Source organism: Piliocolobus tephrosceles, chromosome 10, assembly GCF_002776525.5.
Source record: "Piliocolobus tephrosceles isolate RC106 chromosome 10, ASM277652v3, whole genome shotgun sequence".
In the NCBI taxonomy this organism is placed as follows: Eukaryota; Metazoa; Chordata; class Mammalia; order Primates; family Cercopithecidae; genus Piliocolobus; species Piliocolobus tephrosceles.
The window spans coordinates 94,076,447-94,094,824 of NC_045443.1; the positions used below are offsets into that span (position 1 = coordinate 94,076,447).

At 35.6% G+C, this 18,378-nt stretch overlaps 1 protein-coding gene across 2 annotated transcripts in view; it reads left to right on the forward strand.

The window, feature by feature from the left end:
* The window catches only part of CFAP54 (cilia and flagella associated protein 54), a 389,915-nt gene that overhangs the window by 120,789 nt on the left and 250,748 nt on the right, over nt 1–18,378 (forward strand). For both annotated transcript variants that reach the window (XM_031936253.1, XM_023206706.3), the window contains exons 27-32: nt 2,981–3,112; nt 5,141–5,255; nt 7,089–7,178; nt 8,188–8,314; nt 11,486–11,597; nt 11,942–12,042. In XM_031936253.1, coding sequence (XP_031792113.1) covers nt 2,981–3,112; nt 5,141–5,255; nt 7,089–7,178; nt 8,188–8,314; nt 11,486–11,597; nt 11,942–12,042 — 677 coding nt within the window. The remainder of the gene's footprint in view (nt 1–2,980; nt 3,113–5,140; nt 5,256–7,088; nt 7,179–8,187; nt 8,315–11,485; nt 11,598–11,941; nt 12,043–18,378) is intronic.

Here is an 18,378-nt window from a genome sequence, read left to right on the forward strand (position 1 = left end):
GTGATGGGTAAGGGTGGTTTTCAAAGATTTGAGAATAGGTTGGTTTGGGCCAGCCACTGGAGAAGATGGGAGAGAATGCTGACCTAGAATAAATTGGGCTTCCAACCAGCATTTGGGGCCCAGTGGAGGTTGATGTCCTGGAATTCACATGCTGCCTTTCTCAGCTTTGGATGAATTTTCTCTCTTAGCACACACCAGCTTCTAGCTGGCTCTGTGCATTTCCTGACTTGCTGGCCAGGACCCCCACACCCTTCTTCTCCCATTGGAGGAATCGTTGAAATCCAAGTGATGTTACTGTAGAAATGACCCTGAATGTGTGTTTGTTTGTTTGTTTGTTTCTGGGACACAGATCAGGCACGATCTCAGCTCACTGCAGCCTCAACCTCCCTGGCTCGAGCAATCCTTGTATATCAGCCTCTGAGTAGCTGGGACTACAGCCACGTGCCACCACACTGGCTAATTTTTGTATTTTTTGTAGAGATGGGGTTTTGCCATGCTACTCAGGCTGTTTTCCAACTCCTGAGCTCACGCAATCCACCTGCCTCTGCTTCCCAAAGTGCTGGGATTACAGGCATGAGCCACCGCGACCAGCCTGAATGTGTTCTGAACATTCAAAAACAAATAATACATTAATGTCAGGATTTTGATATTTGACTTGCTTTAGTCCCTAATATGTTGAGAATTGCCATTCTAGAAGCTTCCTCCAGTCTAGCCTACAGTTCCAGGATCCTGGACTAACCCTGAATCCCAGATTTCAGTTCTTCATTTGATATAAAGAATGTTGGATTTTCTCTTAGGACATGTAAAACCTGATTAGTCAAATGGCTGTGTTTCTTTCCTCTGTCTATTTTAAAAATTGGTAATCTTTTCAGATGGTTGAGTCTTTCTTCTTTAAGCATTGGTATGTTTTTCTAACATGCTACTTGTGAGATTCGCCATCTTCAATATGTCATTACTTTTGCATGATTTAAAAATTGTTACGCTAAACATCTGGCATACTCTGTGTTTGTTCATCATTTGGTATGTTAAATAGAATTGGTCCTCTGTTTTTCCTTTGGTTGGAAAAAATTCTTTATCATTTATTATTTTCTACTAGCATATTAAGAGAAGGGGAAAAGATTGCCCAGTTATCTATAAGCTTAGGACCTAAATATGTCAGAAAGCAAAATTAAGTAGAGTGGAGAGCAGACTCGTTTCTGTTTTCTTATAGCAAAACTTAGCTCAATTCTATTTCCTTATAGCAAACCTTTCTCCCTCTCATATACATTTCATAATGAGATTTGACTGTTTTGCTGAGCATTCAAGGTTTTGCATGACCTAACCCTACCTATTCAAAATTTATTTTGGCTGGACATGGTGACTCATGCCTGTAATCCCAGCACCTTGAGAGACCCTGCCTCTACAAAATATAAAATAAGTAAACAAATAAAAAATTTTAAAAAACTCACAAAATTTATTTTGGCACTTTCTTTCCCACACTCTGTTCCACAGTCACTATTAGTTTAGTGCCTTTGCCCTGGTCCCAAAGAAACGTGTTCCTGTTCTTAGCATTAGATAGGGTTTCTCAGGTCTAAGTAGCCACTCAATTGTTAATTGAGAAGTAACAATTGTTATTTATTGATACGGTTTGGCTGTCTCCCCACCCAAATCTCATCTTGAATTGTAGCTCCCATAATTCCCACATGTTGTAGGAGGGACTTGGTGGGAAGTAATTGAATCATGGGGGCAGTTCTGTCCCGTGCTGTTCTCGTGATAGTGAATAAGTTTCGTGAGATCTGATGGTTTTATAAAGGGGAGTTCCCTTATACAGGCCCTCTTGCTTGCCACCATGTAAGACATGACTTTGCCCCTCATTCACCTTCAGCCGTGATTGTGAGGCCACCCCAACCCTGTGAAATTGTGAGTCAATTAAACCTCTTTCGTTTATAAATTACCCCATCTTGGGTATGTCTTTATTATAAGTGTGAGAACAAACTAATACACTTGTCTTAAATACTAACATACTCAACAGAATGTATCTACATATAACAAATTCACACAAACTTATTTATACCCCAGTCACTCTTAAGGGGCTCACAATGAGTGTGTCCCCTTCTTTGACCCTTCCCTACGGCAGAATATATGCAAATCAGATTGCTGACCAGGGCAGCTTTCCTGAAGTTGATGCTAGAGCCAAGGTTTTAATGGCAAGGTGAAGCTGTATAAACAAGGTGCAGAAAGCTGTTCTGGGAAATGGCTCAGCTGTGGGAAGACATGAAGTCCTGTAACACAATGGTGACTGTCAGATTTTATAATTGGTTCAATATTTTGTAAGATTAAAGTACAAGGAGATGAGTAGTGGAAGATTACCTTAGAAAGGTAGGTAAGGGCCAGAATAGATAAGGCCAAAGAACTGGTATTAGGGGATGTGAGAGAGGCTAAATAGGCCTCTTCCCCTTATGACTACAGTGCACACTTCCCCTAGGGTTGATGGGGAATCTGCCAAAAACAGCTTGTATCTAACCTAGTCTTCTAGCAGAATGTCTTATAAATCACTTAGTGATGTAAATGCTCCTTAAGACATCATGAGGTTAGTAATTGTGCCATTTCCCATAGAAAGCAACTCAATGTAAGAAGTAGTGGTGATGTGGCCTTTACAAATGACTTTTTAAATATGGATTTTTTGAAAGGAATTGTTTTCCCAATAGTTAACTCACTGTATCAGAAGGTATATGGCTATATGGCTCAGAGATATGGGAAGTTTATTATTGATGAGATCCCATTATTAGTCCTTTACTTAAAATAGTTGAATTATGCATCTTTAATTGCACTCAATGTGTTAATACGATCTGGAGGTAAACTTACAGTTTTCTTAACAATAAAAGAGGGATTCTTAGACTGAAAACTCTATGGGGCTTTTGAATTTATGAAAAATGATCCATTATACTTGAAAATAGACAAGAATGCCCAACAGAGATAATTAATAAATATTTTAAATTAGATTCTTCGTTCATGGAGGGAATATGACCTGGCAGTAATGATTATAAATTATGGGAAAAAAATGTTGGACATCACACCGGGATGCAAGTCTCCGTTTGATGGTAGTAATGAACAAGAAGAAATGCCAGAGGAGGTAACTGTTTCTGTTTCTCATTTTTAAACCTATGTTTAGTTTGTGTCTTTTAGGGTTAATGTAGTATTATTAAGCATATTAGAAAATTGATAAGTTTTACACTTGTTATATTTACATATAAGTAAAGTATTATAGTAAAGAGCTTTTGGGTTTTATTTTTGTTGTTGTTATAGTCAAGAAAATGAAAAAGGAATCTCTGCTAGCGTACTGAATAGTCCCCATCACCAGCCTCAACCATCAGTTAGGTGATGATAGAGAGCTTCTTACACCCAGTTGGACATTGGACTTAAAAGCTCTCTAAAGTCTCTTCCAAATCTAAGATTTTACTGTTCTGGGTGGATCATTGAATATAGCAAATACATGTCAGCATTTTTTTACTTTGTGTTCAAAGTAGATTTCTGAAACTCACTGTGATACCTACATTCTCTTCTTTATGAGACTGCTAATTTTTGAGGTGAACTTTTAATATCTGCCTTCCAAGCATGAATCTTACAAGAGCTTATGCTTATTGCCTTTCCTTGAAACTATGTAGTTACATATTTTTGTAGATCAAGTTTTGAAATGTTACTTAGTTCACTGGGTTGCTTTCTTTCTTTCTTTCTTTCTTCCTTTCTTTTCTTTTCTTTTCTTTTTTTTTTTTTTTTTGACAGTCTCACTCTATAGTCTAAGCTGGAGTGCAGTGGTGCAGTCTTGGCTCACCGCAGCCTCTGCCTCCTGGGTTCACGTGATTCTTCTGCCTCAGCCTCCGAGTAGCTAGGATTATAGGCATGTGCCACCACACCTGGCTAATTTTTGTATTTTTAGTAGAGATGAGGTTTCACCATGTTGGCCGGGCTCGTCTTGAACTCCTGACCTCAGGTGATCTTCCCACCTTGGCCTCCCAAAGTTCTGGGATTACAGGCATGAGCCATTGTGCCTGGCCAGTTCATTGGGTTTCTGAGGGTACTAGGAATTACTTGAAGTTCCTTCCATGGCTTGGGTGGAGGTAGAGGCTCTCATCCCTGACTCTGTCTCACTTAAGAGTAGCTCCATTTCTATCTCTGTGATATGTTGAATTTCCAAGTAAGCATTTGTTTGCCAAAAAAATCTTTAAAAAATCACCACTGTTTTACTGGATGACTTTTTAAGCTATAATACTTTTTTTTTTCTAGTTAGGAGGATGTTTTGTCTAGAGGGATTTTTGATTAAGCTGGAAGCAATATGAGGGTTGTTTGTTTGTTTTTGTGCCATGCAGTGTCTACTCTCAGAGTCCATCAGCCCTTTTATGTCACCCAGGCCTTGACTCAGGGCCTTCCACATCATGGTAGGACAGGCCTTATGCCTCTCTCCTTGAAGCTTATAGTCCAGCAGAAGGTTGTGATTCTTTCATCTAAGATTGTTGAGATTGTTAGTTTATAGGAGTCAGAAATTATTAGAGCTACTCAAGATTCCTTTAAGCCTGAAGGGGCTTGGAAGGTTTTTTTTGAACAAGAGATATTAACAGGTCAGTTCTCAGGCTCAGACAGAAAAAACATGGTAGTGAGCCTGAGTGCGCAGACAGGCTAGTTCTTAATCCACTAATTACTGATCTCCTTATGTTTCAATGAAAGGCAAAGTAGCAAAGGCAATTAGCTTAGTTGTAAAGAAGCTCCTTCTGGGAAAAAGAAAGGGAAAAAAGAGTAAAGGGGTACATTTCTGAGGGCAGGCGGGGAATTGTCTTTTTAAGATTTTTAGAGACATATCCTCGGCTACTTTGAGATTGCAGGTTTTGGAGGGGGCTGGCTAGGTAGGTGAAAGTTACTGGGAGAAAGGGAGAGGGAAAAGAAGCCGTATTTTGGTCAATCTCCATGAAACACAGTACTATGTCTACATTTAATTAGAGCGCAATAACTGTTATTATTCATTGTTATTAATTAATATTGTTATGTGGATCATAGTTTTATCTACCAAGTATGAAAGTATGAAAACAGAATTTAAAGAATGTTGTTTGAAAATGACAGTTGTCACAACACGTTAAAGTACATTTTGACATTTAACCAATGTTTCTAGGATTCTTCTAAGAAGTCTTTAAAGACTAAGAAGCCACAGCAGATACTATTGCCTGAAAAGATAAATGAACAGCTGGCCTTGTTGGAAACACACCTACTCAAACTGACAAAGCAATGTAATCATTTTTTTTTCTGTATACTTCCGTTTAGCATTAAGTTTTTTAAAACGAGAAAAAATTTTGTTCAAAGGATTAAGATGAGATTAGCATTTGGTAAACCCTTTAAGGTTTACACAGTGCTTTTATATCATTAATCCTAACAATACCCTGCTAATAAGGGATTGCTAACCACTTTCTACAGATGTGGCTCATAAAGATTAAGTGATTTACATAGGATTACATAGCTGACTTGGACTTGAGCCTGTGTCTTCTGACTCTAAAGCAAGTTTTCTCAGCCTCGACACTATTATCATTTGGGGCCAGGTAGTTCTTTGTTGTGGGGGACTGTCCTTGGCACTGTATGATATTGAGTAGCATCCCTGGCCTCTACTCACAGAAGCACAGCACACCACCCCCTAGTTGTGACAACCATCTGGGTATCCTTGGTGGGAGAGTGGGAGGGGGTTATGGTGGCACAAAAATCACTGCTTTGAAGTAAAAAGTGCAACTGAGAAATAAAGGAATAGTGTCAGTGTTAATGTGTAAGTGGTTTGAACCATAGCCTTCCAGAGTAGAAAGCAGAGTGAAAGATTAGTTTAATTTTAGGTCATTGTACTGTGGTGATTTCATAATAAACCAATGTGTTAATGCAATGATTGGTATTTTGGAGTTTGCAGCCTGGAAGGCTACTTGGGAAATTGAATTAGTTTCTGGTGATGATTAGTATTGTCACATTTTTAAAAAGTAGGTATTTCAAATCTTCTAGAACAAGAGAGTGTCCAAATTTGAGCCTTAAACCAAGTATAAGGCTCTACTTTTGCCCCATGGCCTTTGGGGATGAGGCTACACTTGTAGAATTCCATGTCCCTACCTCACCTCTCCTACTGTGTGCCTCAGTTCTGTCTTGTGGGCTTCGCTGACTTGGATCTCTCTCTTTTAATATGTTCCATGCCTGTTTCAAGCATGGATTTATGAATTGAACTAAGTATTTGATTATTCCCATAATTGGTTAACCTAGCTTTGGGAAAGCTGTAATCATCTTATTACTATATGAAGTATAATTCCTTAAAATATACAGTGTTCTAGAAATGTGAATTATTTATTTTCATAATATCAGTAAAAATATTTTACCAAGAAGCACAATGGGCTATAACTAGCTGAATAGTAAATTCTCCCTGGTGGTCTAATGGTTAGAAAAAGAATAGTAAATTCAATAACAATAATAAAATGATAGTTTTGTACAGTGTTTTCTGTGTGCCAGTTACTATTTTACAAAATATACTATTTTTATAAAATATACACATTAAAACTCATGCAACCTGTATATAAGAACCATATGAGGAAGGTACTATTATTATCTTCATTATAAAGATAAGGAAACTGAGGCACAGAGAAGCTAAATAACTTTCCAAGGTTTCATAACTAAAAAATTATCATAGTTAGGATTTGAACCCAGCCAGTCTGGCTCCAGGCTGTGTTATACTTTACTGCCTTTTAAAGATAGTTTTGCTAAAATGGAGTAAATATAACTGGTAGATTTCTGAGTCTTGGGTTTGCTGCTATATAACAGCTGTTGCAAAAGAGAATCATGCCTTGGAAACTTTACCTATTTGGTGGTGGACCTCTTAGCTTTTAGGGGGAAGAGTGAAGCAAATAATTTCATCAGATTATTTTTATTTCCAAAATGTAATACTATAATTGCTATGTTAAGGCACATAATTTAGAATAAATACTTTAGTATTTTCCTGTTTTTCCATCTCTTTCAAATAATTGTTATTGTGAATCACTCAAAAAAACTTTTATTTTGGGTTATTAAACAGAACATACAACTTTTGAATTTTTTAACCTTAGATGTTACATCTGAACTCTCAGGAGGAGAGGACCCTATATTTCTTTATCCCGTAGTTTTGAATTGGTCGGTCAAAGGTGCCGTGAAAGAAGGTAGGTGAACTGGATGTGTATATGCTGTTCATTCGATTTATCACCGAAGAGAATTAATTCTGTGGATTTTGTTTCTGTTGTCTACTTGAAGATTTCGCCTGTTTTAGGCAGAATACTTTGAATTCTTACCCACTCAGAATAATGCAGAATCTTGATTGCCAAGTAATGAAAGAGACCTAAATAGGTACCTGATTTAAAGTCTGGAAAGACAGAATCTTGATGGTGACTTATTTTGGTAGTGAATGGTGTTGTTATGAAGCTTACGAAAACTAGGGCATTGAAAAATGTATTAGTGGCCGGGAACAGAAGCTCACACCTGTAATCTCAGCACTTTGGGAGGCTGAGGCAGGCAAATCGCCTGAGACCAGCCTGGGCAACATGATGAAACCCCGTCTCTACTAAAAATACAAAAATTAGCCTGGCATTGGGTGGTGGGCGCCTTTAATCCCAGCTTCTCAGGAGGCTGAAGCAGGAGAATCGCTTGAATCTGGGAGGCAGAGGTTGCAGTGAGCTGAGATCATGCCACTACACTCCAGCTGGGGCAAGAGAGTGAGACTGTGTCTCAAAAAAAAAAAAAAGAAAAAAAGAAAAATGTATTAGTGAATTTCAAGTTTAGCTGATGAGAAATGGCAACATAATTGACTAATTCAGAGTGAAATATAATAAAAATTAGGATCACTAGTTAGGATAATTATCAATAACTTTTTCTCCCAGTTAGTCATATATTAGAAGTGACCTTAATGAAATCTTTCTCAATGCTGAGATATTTAGAAAATAAATTTAATATAGACTGTGAAACATTCATTGATATTAGAAAAACAATAGTTCACACCACATTTATTCCTATATACTTTTAAAATGGAGAAATCTAAAAAACAGATTAATAAACTTGCCTGTTGGAACAAAATGACTGCTAGCACTGGCAACCCTTCGGTACTAATAATTGAGTATATTGGTAACTTATCTGAACTGAACAAAGTAATATATCTGAACTTCCTTGTTATTACAGTTATGAAATTTAAGCAAAAACCAAGATTTCTGGAATTCTTTACGCAAGTTATGCTAAAATGCATGAATGAGGAAAAATTTCACCTTTTGGTAGAGGTAACAGCTCCTGTCCATGACTTCTTGAAAAGGTACTTGCAATTATCAGTTTTATACATATTAACAACTTTAAAAAACGAATATCATTGTCAGTTCTAAGAAATACAAGGTCGATGAAAAAGATAGTGGAGTATATACAGCTAAAACCACCACCTAAGAGATAGTAAAAACTTATGTCTGTGTAAAGAAATAACTAGTGTACTCACAAATGAGAATAGAGCATGTTCATATCTCTAGCTGGAAACAGATTAAGTCTTTTGCTATTGAGTCAGGATGGATAGGCCATCAGTTCTTTCTCACACAAGGTTTTAGCTCCAGTTTGGTCATTTCCCACTTGTTTCTAATTCTTTTGTGGTAACAAATAGAGCCATTTCTTAGAGTTTCCATTTGTATATGTGAAGAGGGAGTTCCTCAAATAAAAGCAGTAAACCTTAAAACTGTCCCTCCTATTCTCTAAGCCTGAATGATTCTCTTTGCTCCCAAATAAAATGATAGTGCTTCACACCAATTATGAGAGATGCCAAATTAATCCAACTTTTCTTTTGCCAACTGAGAGTGGGCTTTTCTTCACTGGGCATTGATCTGTACATCCCATTTTAATAAAAGTAAACATCAGTAACATGAAACCTGTTTTTGAAATGGTAGCAAAAGAGAAACATTCCCTTAAAAACAAACAGAAAGATATTCTTTCTAAAATAGGTACTTCGTTTATTAGAACAGAAGCTTAGAGTATATATGTGCTATATACTTTCCAAAGATAAAAGAAGAAATTGCTTATATTAAATGAAACAGGCCATGATAATAACATAATTGTTCAGAATTAGAGTTCTATTAAATTTTTTAAAAAACAGCTAAAATTAGATGTTTAGGAGAGTTGAATAATGTTTTTGATTCCAAAGAAAAACAGAAGATACTTTCAGTGTGCAGGCAAATGTCGAGGGCTGGCTGTGGAAGTCTAACCTAAGAATAAGAGATATTCTGGAAGAAGAGTATAATATTTATAATACTGTATTTATACTGTACTTTCCCCATGTTCGAATATGTTTAGATACATAAATACTGACTGTTATGTTACAACATCATCTACAGCATTCAGTATAGTAACATGCTGTACGGGTTTGTAGTCTCGGAGCTATAGGCTGTACTATATCACCTAGATGTGTAGCAGGTGATACCATCTAGGTTTGTATAAGTACATTCTATGATGTTCACACAATGACAAAATTCCCTAACAAAGTATTTCTCAGAATGTATCCCTGCCGCTAAGTGACGCGTGACTGTATAAATAGTTAAAACAACGAACAAGTCCTCAGTAACGTTGACTTGCATAAAAACTTTAAAATACTATTTATCACAATGAAAAGCGGTCAGTCAGAGCTCCACAGAGCAGTGAACAGATCAAGGAGTGGATGAGTTTAATTTATTCAATGGATGAAGGTTCTGCTGTGCATGGAGGAGAATGCTGAGATGGTGGCAAAGACTGTAGTCTAAATGTGACCTCCTCTCCTTCCCATCTCTTCCTGGAAGAACATAACAACCAGGTCAAGCACGCTGGTAGTGAGGGAGAGAGAGAGGAGAGGCTGTAGCGAAGAGACCTAGCTGGTTGGAAATGGAAGGCAATCTTAGGCTTCAAGTTGTGGAGGATGGCTCCCCAAGTCCCTTACGGTCATTGATCAAAGGCTTCTAATTTAGGCAGCAAAACATTTGCCCAAGTGAATGTCAACTAACTGGGTGATTCTTAGGATTATTACAGCTGAACTGGGGTTCCAGACAACCATGGGCTTAGGATCATCTTCATCAAAACTGGAGCAAAGGGGCCAAGATGGATTTGGGTCAAGCTCCAACCCCTGGAACTAGCTATCCAGGCTCACCCCGTCATTTCATTGGCCTTGCATTAATAAGACCCTACATTTTATTCAAGTTTTGGGATCCCATTTATCATGTTAAGCAGTTTTGCCATACCTGGTTAGTACTTATGAAGAAATATAAATTAAAAAAATAGAAATTTCAGGAAAAATAGGCAAGTATCAATAAAGGGACAGTGAGAGACTATAGTATTGGGAAAAGATCAGCTCAGTTCCTGTTGGTATTCAGAGGGCAGCAGTGGCTGGGAGCTTGCAAAAGATAGAACCAAAGAGATTGAAATCTGTTGGAAGCAAGGAAGCTTGTCTAGGATTACTTTTACAATATTCTCCGAGTTGGAAGAAGTGTCCATGGTTATTTTATTTTCAATCCAGTTCTGTTCCATCTACATCATGCCTTCAACTCCTCTTTTTCCCTATAGAAGGCCCTATGGGAGTTTTTATTATATGATTATAATATACAACATATTCTTTGTTATGCATTGTATAATGCATTTTTTGTTTTTTTTTTTGAGACGGAGTCTCGCTCTGTTGCCCAGGCTTGAGTGCAGTGGCGCTGTCTCGGGTCACTGCAAGCTCTGCCTCCCGAGTTCATGCCATTCTCCTGCCTCAGCCTCTCGAGTAGCTGGGACTACAGGCACCCGCCACCACGCCCAGCTAATTTTGTTGTTGTTGTTGTTGTATTTTTAGTAGAGACGGGGTTTCACTGTGTTAGCCGGGATGGTCTTGATCTCCTGACCTCATGATCCACCCACTTTGGCCTCCCAAAGTGCTGGGATTACAGGCATGAGCCACTGCGGCCTTCCTATACATTGTATAATACATTTTAAAACTTATTTATTTAGTCTCCTGTAAATAGGCATTTAAATTCTTTCTAATTTTTTATTATTATAAACAGTGCTGCAAAGGACAGGACATTCTTATACATATGTCCTTACGCATATGTGAGAGTTTCTGTAAATATACAGGGCTGCCTGATATGAAGTTGCCAAGATATGAACATTTTAACTTTACTAAGTTATTGCTTAGTTAAGTTATTTAGTTAAGATATTGCTTAGTTAAGATATTGCTAAGTTGCTCTTAAACTTTTATCAAAGTGAAAAGTTTCTGTTATTCAACATCTTCACTGACACATTTTATGATATGATTTACACTTTTCTATTTTGAGAAACTGACTATTTCATGTTGAACAGAGATATCACAGTCTAATTTATGCATAGGACACAAGCAGTTTTGGATATTCTTGCATAATTTCAGTGAAAACTTTAAAGACATATTACTTTGGGGGTAGTTCTGAACATTTTTGCAGGTCTTTTTGACTGACTTTATCTTTTTTATTAGGAGGAATGAGTCTCTACTTGGACTAATAAAAGTGAAATATAAGGACAGTGCTTTGAGTAAAAAAGTAAACAAATATTTAAAGTTCAAAGCTGCAGTAATGGAAATTTCAAGAGTAAGTTTTGTATGAGTTTTGAATTTTGGGTAATGAAATTGAGAGATTCATGTATCTAGAGATGATTGGCTACATTTAAACTCATTATAATATGAAACAGAAGGATATACTAACAAGCATAATTTTATAATTACACAGTACAACTTTTAGATTAACATGTAGATATTGTTATAATCAGAGTTTTTGTCTACAGGGGTATTTCTGTTGCCTTTGATAATAATTTTAGTTGAGGGTATGAACTACTGTATTTCAATGTCAAGAGATAAGCATTAGAGTATGAATAAGTTATACTACTGTGTTTAAAGTTTGAATTTAACTTGTAAAATTTTATCTCCTCTATTAAGGGTGCAGAAATGTCACAAAGAATAAGAAGTAAAAAAAAGGAAACTCTAAGAGATTTCATTTTAAAAAATCCAGCTATTTCTGAAATGGTGGCGCATGAAAGGTATTAACTAATTAATTAATTCAACAAAAGTTTACTTGAGGGTAACTATGTGTTGGGCATTATTTTGGGTACTAGGGATACACTGGTGGATCAGACAGGTGAAATCATTGCCTTTGAGGAACTTGCATACTAATGAAAAAAGCATAGTAAACAAGTAAACACCTAAATAAACAAGACAGTTAAAAATGTTGATAAATGTTATAAAGTAAATGAAGTAATACAGAATATTTGGCTTGGCGTGAAGGTGGTGGTGGCAACAGTTTAGATAGGGTGGTTAGGAGAACAAATTGGTAAATTATCAGTGAACCTAAAGTTCTTGATTACAAAATATGGCAAAATGTTTAGTTTCTATTTTTATAAGTACATATGTATAAGAATTTTTTATTCTTATACATTATATATCTTACCTTCATGATCTAATGTTTTTCTATACCTGTTTAGTGATTTTGATTTTAATTTACACAACATAGATATTAATAGAACCAGTTCCGCTTTGTTTTTATTTGCATTTGCCTACTGTCTCTTTGATTATTCTTTCATTTTCTTTATTTAAATTATGACATATGGGTATAAAAAATAATATAACAACTATGTCATTTAACATGTAAAACCTTTCAAACACAGTTGAAATCCCCGTGTACCCATCCTGGTATGCATTTCTGTTTTCCTCTATCCTGGAAATAATACTATCCCCAAATTTCGTTATTATTATGCTGATGAGTGAATTCGTATGTCAACCACATATGTATATAGCCCCAAATAATGCATGCTATAATTTTTTCTGATTTGCTTTGGAAATTTGCTTTTTTTCTCTCAATATTATGTTTGTGATTTTTTGACATGTCACTTATACATAAGTCCACTTTCTTAATTTCACTGCTGAATGGTATTTCATTATATACTAAATAAATATCATATAATAAATAAGTTATATAGTAATAGTATAATGCATTGTACTTATTGTATGCATATTTCTGTATGCATAATACATATACATAAATACGAATAACACATAATTTAATATGCATAATATAAATAACATATTTATTATGCATATATTATATAATATATATTATACGTTGTATAATAAATTTTTTAAATGATTTATTCAGTCTCCCATAAATAAACATTTAAATTCTAACTTTTCACTATTATAAACAATGTTACAAAGGACATAACTTGTATATATCTCCTTATGTATATGTGAGAGTTTCTGTAGGGTAAATATATAGGGTTGTGGTTTTCAAGATATGAACATTTTAGCATTACTAGATATTGCTAAGTTGCTCTTAAATTTTTACCAATGTTGTGAAAATTTTCCATTATTCAAGGTCTTCACCAACGCTTGATTTTATTATCACATTTTTGTGGAACTATGTGGTATGAAATTTTGCCTCATTGTTGTTCATTGTTGTTTCAATTTTCATTTATTTGATTCCTAAGGTTAGGCATCTTTTCATATTTTTATTTGGCCCAACGATTTTTCTAGTCTCAGGACTGCTTGTTTGTATTCTTTGCACATTTAAAAACTTTTGTTTTCTTATTTAGTTTTATAAGTTTGGATGCTAATGCTTCTCCCAGTTTGTGGCTCATCAGTTCACATTTTAAAGTTCTTTCATAATTAATTCAAAAGTTTTGATTCTTAATGGAGTCAAATATATCAATGTTTCCCTTTATTGTTTTGGAAATTCTTTCCTAATCTGGGGTAGTAAAGATACTCTCTTTGTGAATTTAAATTTTTGATTTTCACATTTAGGAATTTCATTAATTTGTTTTTGCGTATGGTGAGAAAATGAGTCCCCTTCACTCTCTTTTTTTTAGTTTTGTAACCGGTATTCAGTTGACCAGCACAGTTTATTGAGTAGTCTATTCTATTGTCACTGTTAACTTTATCACTTAACAAGTTTTCATATATGTAGCTTTGGGATCTCTTCTCTGTTTGATTAGTCTATTAATTATTCCTGAGTCAATATCAAACCATCGTAATTACTCTAGCTTTAAATTGAGTTTTCCTGTCTGAGGAACAAGTTTCTCCAGAATATTCTTTTCCTTCATGCAAGTCTTGGGTATTATTCCACAAAATGGAATGATTTTTTGATTAATACAAAAAACTCTACTATGATTTTGATAAAGATAGAATTGAATGTATATATTGGTGTAGGAAGGTTTTTAAAAATTATTTATTTTTTTTACACTGTTGTGTTTTTCTGTTAGTAGACAGATCACTTTCTTAGGTCTTTAATGCCTTTCAATAAATTTCTGTGATTTTCTCCATAACCATGTTATATATCTTTTGTTACATACATCAAGGAACTGTTTTTTGATATTAGTGTAAATGCTATTTTAAAATTACATTTTTGAATTTTTCTATTCTTTGTATAGGTGTATAATTGATTTTTTTGCATACTGATCTTCTAAACAACTTGATAATTTATTTGTAGATACAGTTTTTTGTGTGTGTGTGGACAGTCATAATCTGAAGAGATAATGTTTTGCTTATTCCTTTCTAATGTTCCAGCCTCTTCTTTCCTTTTCATATTTAGCCTACAGGCTAGGACTTAGAGTTCAATCAGGAAAAGCATTTGTGGATTGTGGACATCCTTGTTGTAAGATGCGTATTTAAAACTTTTTTATTTCCGGATAATTATAGATTCATGTGCAGTTATAAGAAATAATACAGAGAGATCCCATATACCCTTCATCCAGTTTCTAATGATAGCTGTACAACTATAGTACAATATCACAACCAGGAAATTGACATTGATATAATCCACTGACCTTATTTGGATTACAGCAAGTTTGCATGCACATGTGGGTGTGTTTGTGTGTCTGTGTATGTATTCTATGCAATCTGTAGAATTTGTATGACCACTACAGTATGTAACCTTTTGAGACTGACTTTTTGTCTCACTTAGCATAATTCCCTTGAGAGTCACCCAAGCTGTGTGTATCCAAGAATTCACTTATTATTGATTAGTAGTATTCCATGGCATAAATGTTCCATATTTTATTACCATTTACCTATTGAAGAGCATTTAGATTGTTGATTGTTTCCAACCCAATAGCATTTGACTATTAGGAATAATACTGTGATGAACATTCATGTGCAGTTTTTACATAAACATAAATCTTCATTTTTCTGTGATAAATACCCAAGAGTGCCATTGCTTGGTCGAATGGTAAGCATGTTTAATTTTGTAAGACATCCTCCACTCTTTTGCAGACTAGCTCCTCATTTTTACATTCCCATTAACAGTATATGAATGATCTAGTTTCTACTCATGCTTTCCAGCATTGAGTATTATTACGTTTTTTTAAATTTTAGCTATTAAAATAGGTGCGTAGTGATATCTCATGGCCTTAATTTGCATTTCTCGAATGGCTAATGATAGTGAACATCTTTTTTTTTTTTGAGATGGAGTCCTGCTCTGTCGCCCAGACTGGGGTGCAGTGACATAATCTCAGCTCACTGCAACCTCCGCCTCCCTGGTTCAAGTGATTCTCCTGTCTCAGCTTCCTGAGTAGATGGGATTACAGGCATGTACCACCACCTCGTTTGACTAATTTTTGTGTTTTTAGTAGAGACAGGGTTTCACCATGTTGGTCAGGCTGGTCTTGAACTCCTGACCTTGTGATCCACCCACCTCAGCCTCCCAGTGTTGGGATTACAGGCGTGAGCCACTGTGCCCAGCCAAACATCTTTTTATATGGTTACTTGCCATCTGTATATCCTCTTTAGTGAAATGTCTGTTTATGTCTTTTGCTCATTTTCTAATTGGACTGTTTTTATTTTTCTGTTGAATTTTGAGAGTTCTTTATATATTCTAGATACAAGGCTTTTGTTGCATATGTTATTGGCAAAACTTTTTCCCAGTATGTAGCTTGTCTTCTCATCCTCTTCACAGAATCTTTGGCAGAGCACAATTTTTAAATCTTGATGAGGTCCAACTTACCAATTTTTCCCTTAATGGGTTATGCTTTTGGTGGCAAACCTCAAAACTTTTTGCCTAATTGTAGGTCCTTTTTTTCCCCTGCTAAGTTTTATAGTTTCATGTTTTCCATTTAAGTTGTGATTCATTTTGAGTTAATTTTTTACATAAGATGTGAGGTTTAGATTGAACTTCATGTTTTTACCTGCGGATATCTAATTGTTCCAGTGTCATTTCTTGAAAAGACTGTCCTTCCTCCATTGAATCACTTTTGTACCTTTGTAAAAAATCAGCTGGACATATTTGTGCAGATTTATTTCTGAGTTCTGTATTCTGCTCCGTTGATCTATGTGCTTCCCTCTGCCAATACGACATTCTCTTTCTTGATTAGTGTAGTTATAGAGTAAACCTTAAAATCAAGTAGAGTGATTCTTTCCACTTTATTTTTTTACAAAATTGTTTTAGCTATTCTAGGATCTGTACCATTTCATATACATTTTAGAATAAGCTTGTCTGTAACATGAATTTAAAGATCTATTTCTTGTACTATTTCATATACATTTTAGAATAAACTTGTCTGTAATATGAATTTTAAAAATATATTTATTATTTCCCTTCTAAGTACTATATTTGCTTTGGGGTTCGGGATGAAATCCTTTATCACATTTAGGAAACTGTCATCCATTTTCTATTTTCTAAGAGTTTTGTTATAAATTATGTTGAATTTTGTTTAATATTTCTTTTTCATTGGTTTTTTTCTTTAATATGATCATGCAACAAACTGCATTATTACGTAAATGTTAAAGGATGCGTAGTATCTTTTTGCTGATACCACTTCTGACACAAACCATATGGTGTTTTCCAGCACCAACCAATTCTCCAGCACCAACCGGGCAGCCCCATATGCACTTCATGGAATTTCTCCTTAGGATAACATCCTGCATAATTATAGTATGAAAAGACAATTTAATGCTGACACTGTTGACACAGAGTTAGCAGCACATCCCACAAGTTAAAGGGCTTGGTTCCACAACACTGCCACCACTTCAGAGGCCAGTCACAAATGTGATCCCAGGATACCCACACTTCTGCCTAGCTGACTATAAATTCAGAGATTCCTTCCTCAAGTTCAAAAATTTGCTACAATAGCTTACAAAACTCAGAAAAACACCTTACATATTTACTAGCTTAATGTGAAAGATACAAATGAACAGCCAGGTCAGGAGGTACATACCAAGGGCAAAGTCCACATGGGTCCTGAGCACAGGAGCTTCTGTCCCTGTAGAATTGGGGGCACCACCCTCCTAGTTTGTGGTTATACCTACCTGGAAGCACCCTGAACCTCCTAGTTCAAGAGTTTTCATAGCCTGGCTTGCAGCCACCCTCCCCTCCAGGCGGTGGGAGGGGTGGGGATGAAAGGTCTCACCCTCTAATCATGTGTTTAGTGATGATTAAGATAACCTCTATCCTGAGCCTAGCTAGAGGCTCTACCCTGAGTCGCCTCCTAAGCATAGACCTACATATGTTCCACAGGGACTTTCTGTGAGTAACACATTTCTTTCACTCTGGAAATTCCAAGGGTTTTAAGATCTCTGTGCCAGAAACCAGGGGACAGGTACCAAATATGTGTTTGTAGTATACCACACCATACCTGCACATTTTTACCAACAGATTCAATTTCTTTGAGATTACTATGTCTCCTTGAGTCTGTAATTTTTTTTATGCTATTGGCTCTAAAGCAAGTCTCAAGAAATTTCAAGTAATTGGAATCATGTGAACCATATTTTATTTCAATGCAATTAAGATAGAAACCAGTTTTTGAAAAGTTAACCAAAAGATTCTATACATTTAAAAATCTGAAGGAGAAACAGAGAAATAATTAATGAGGAAAGATTGAAATTACATTCACATGTTGCATAACATTTTGCTCAATGATGGACTGCATGTACACCGGTGGTCCTATATAATTATAAAATCATATTTTCACTGTACCTTTTCTATGTTTAGATGTACAAATACCATCATGTCATAAATGCCTACAGTGTTTATTATCCTAATCTGCTGTAGAGGTTTGTAGCCTGGGTGTGTAGTAGGCTATACCGTTTAGGTTTGTGTAAGAACACCCTATGATATTGAAACAATAATAAAATCACCTAACAACACATTTCTCAGAATGTATCCCTGTCATGAAGTGACACACACTGTACAGTGGTAATTTAAAAACAAAGAGCTTGCTAGAAGTATGGTTGGGATTGCTTTGAATCCAGAAAACATGAACATTTAAGTTTTCTTCTAACCATCTTTTAGCTGCATCATTTTATATATACATATATATGTGTGTATATGTATGTGTGTGTGTCTATCTATCTATCTATCTATCTATCTATCTATCTATCTATCTATCTAT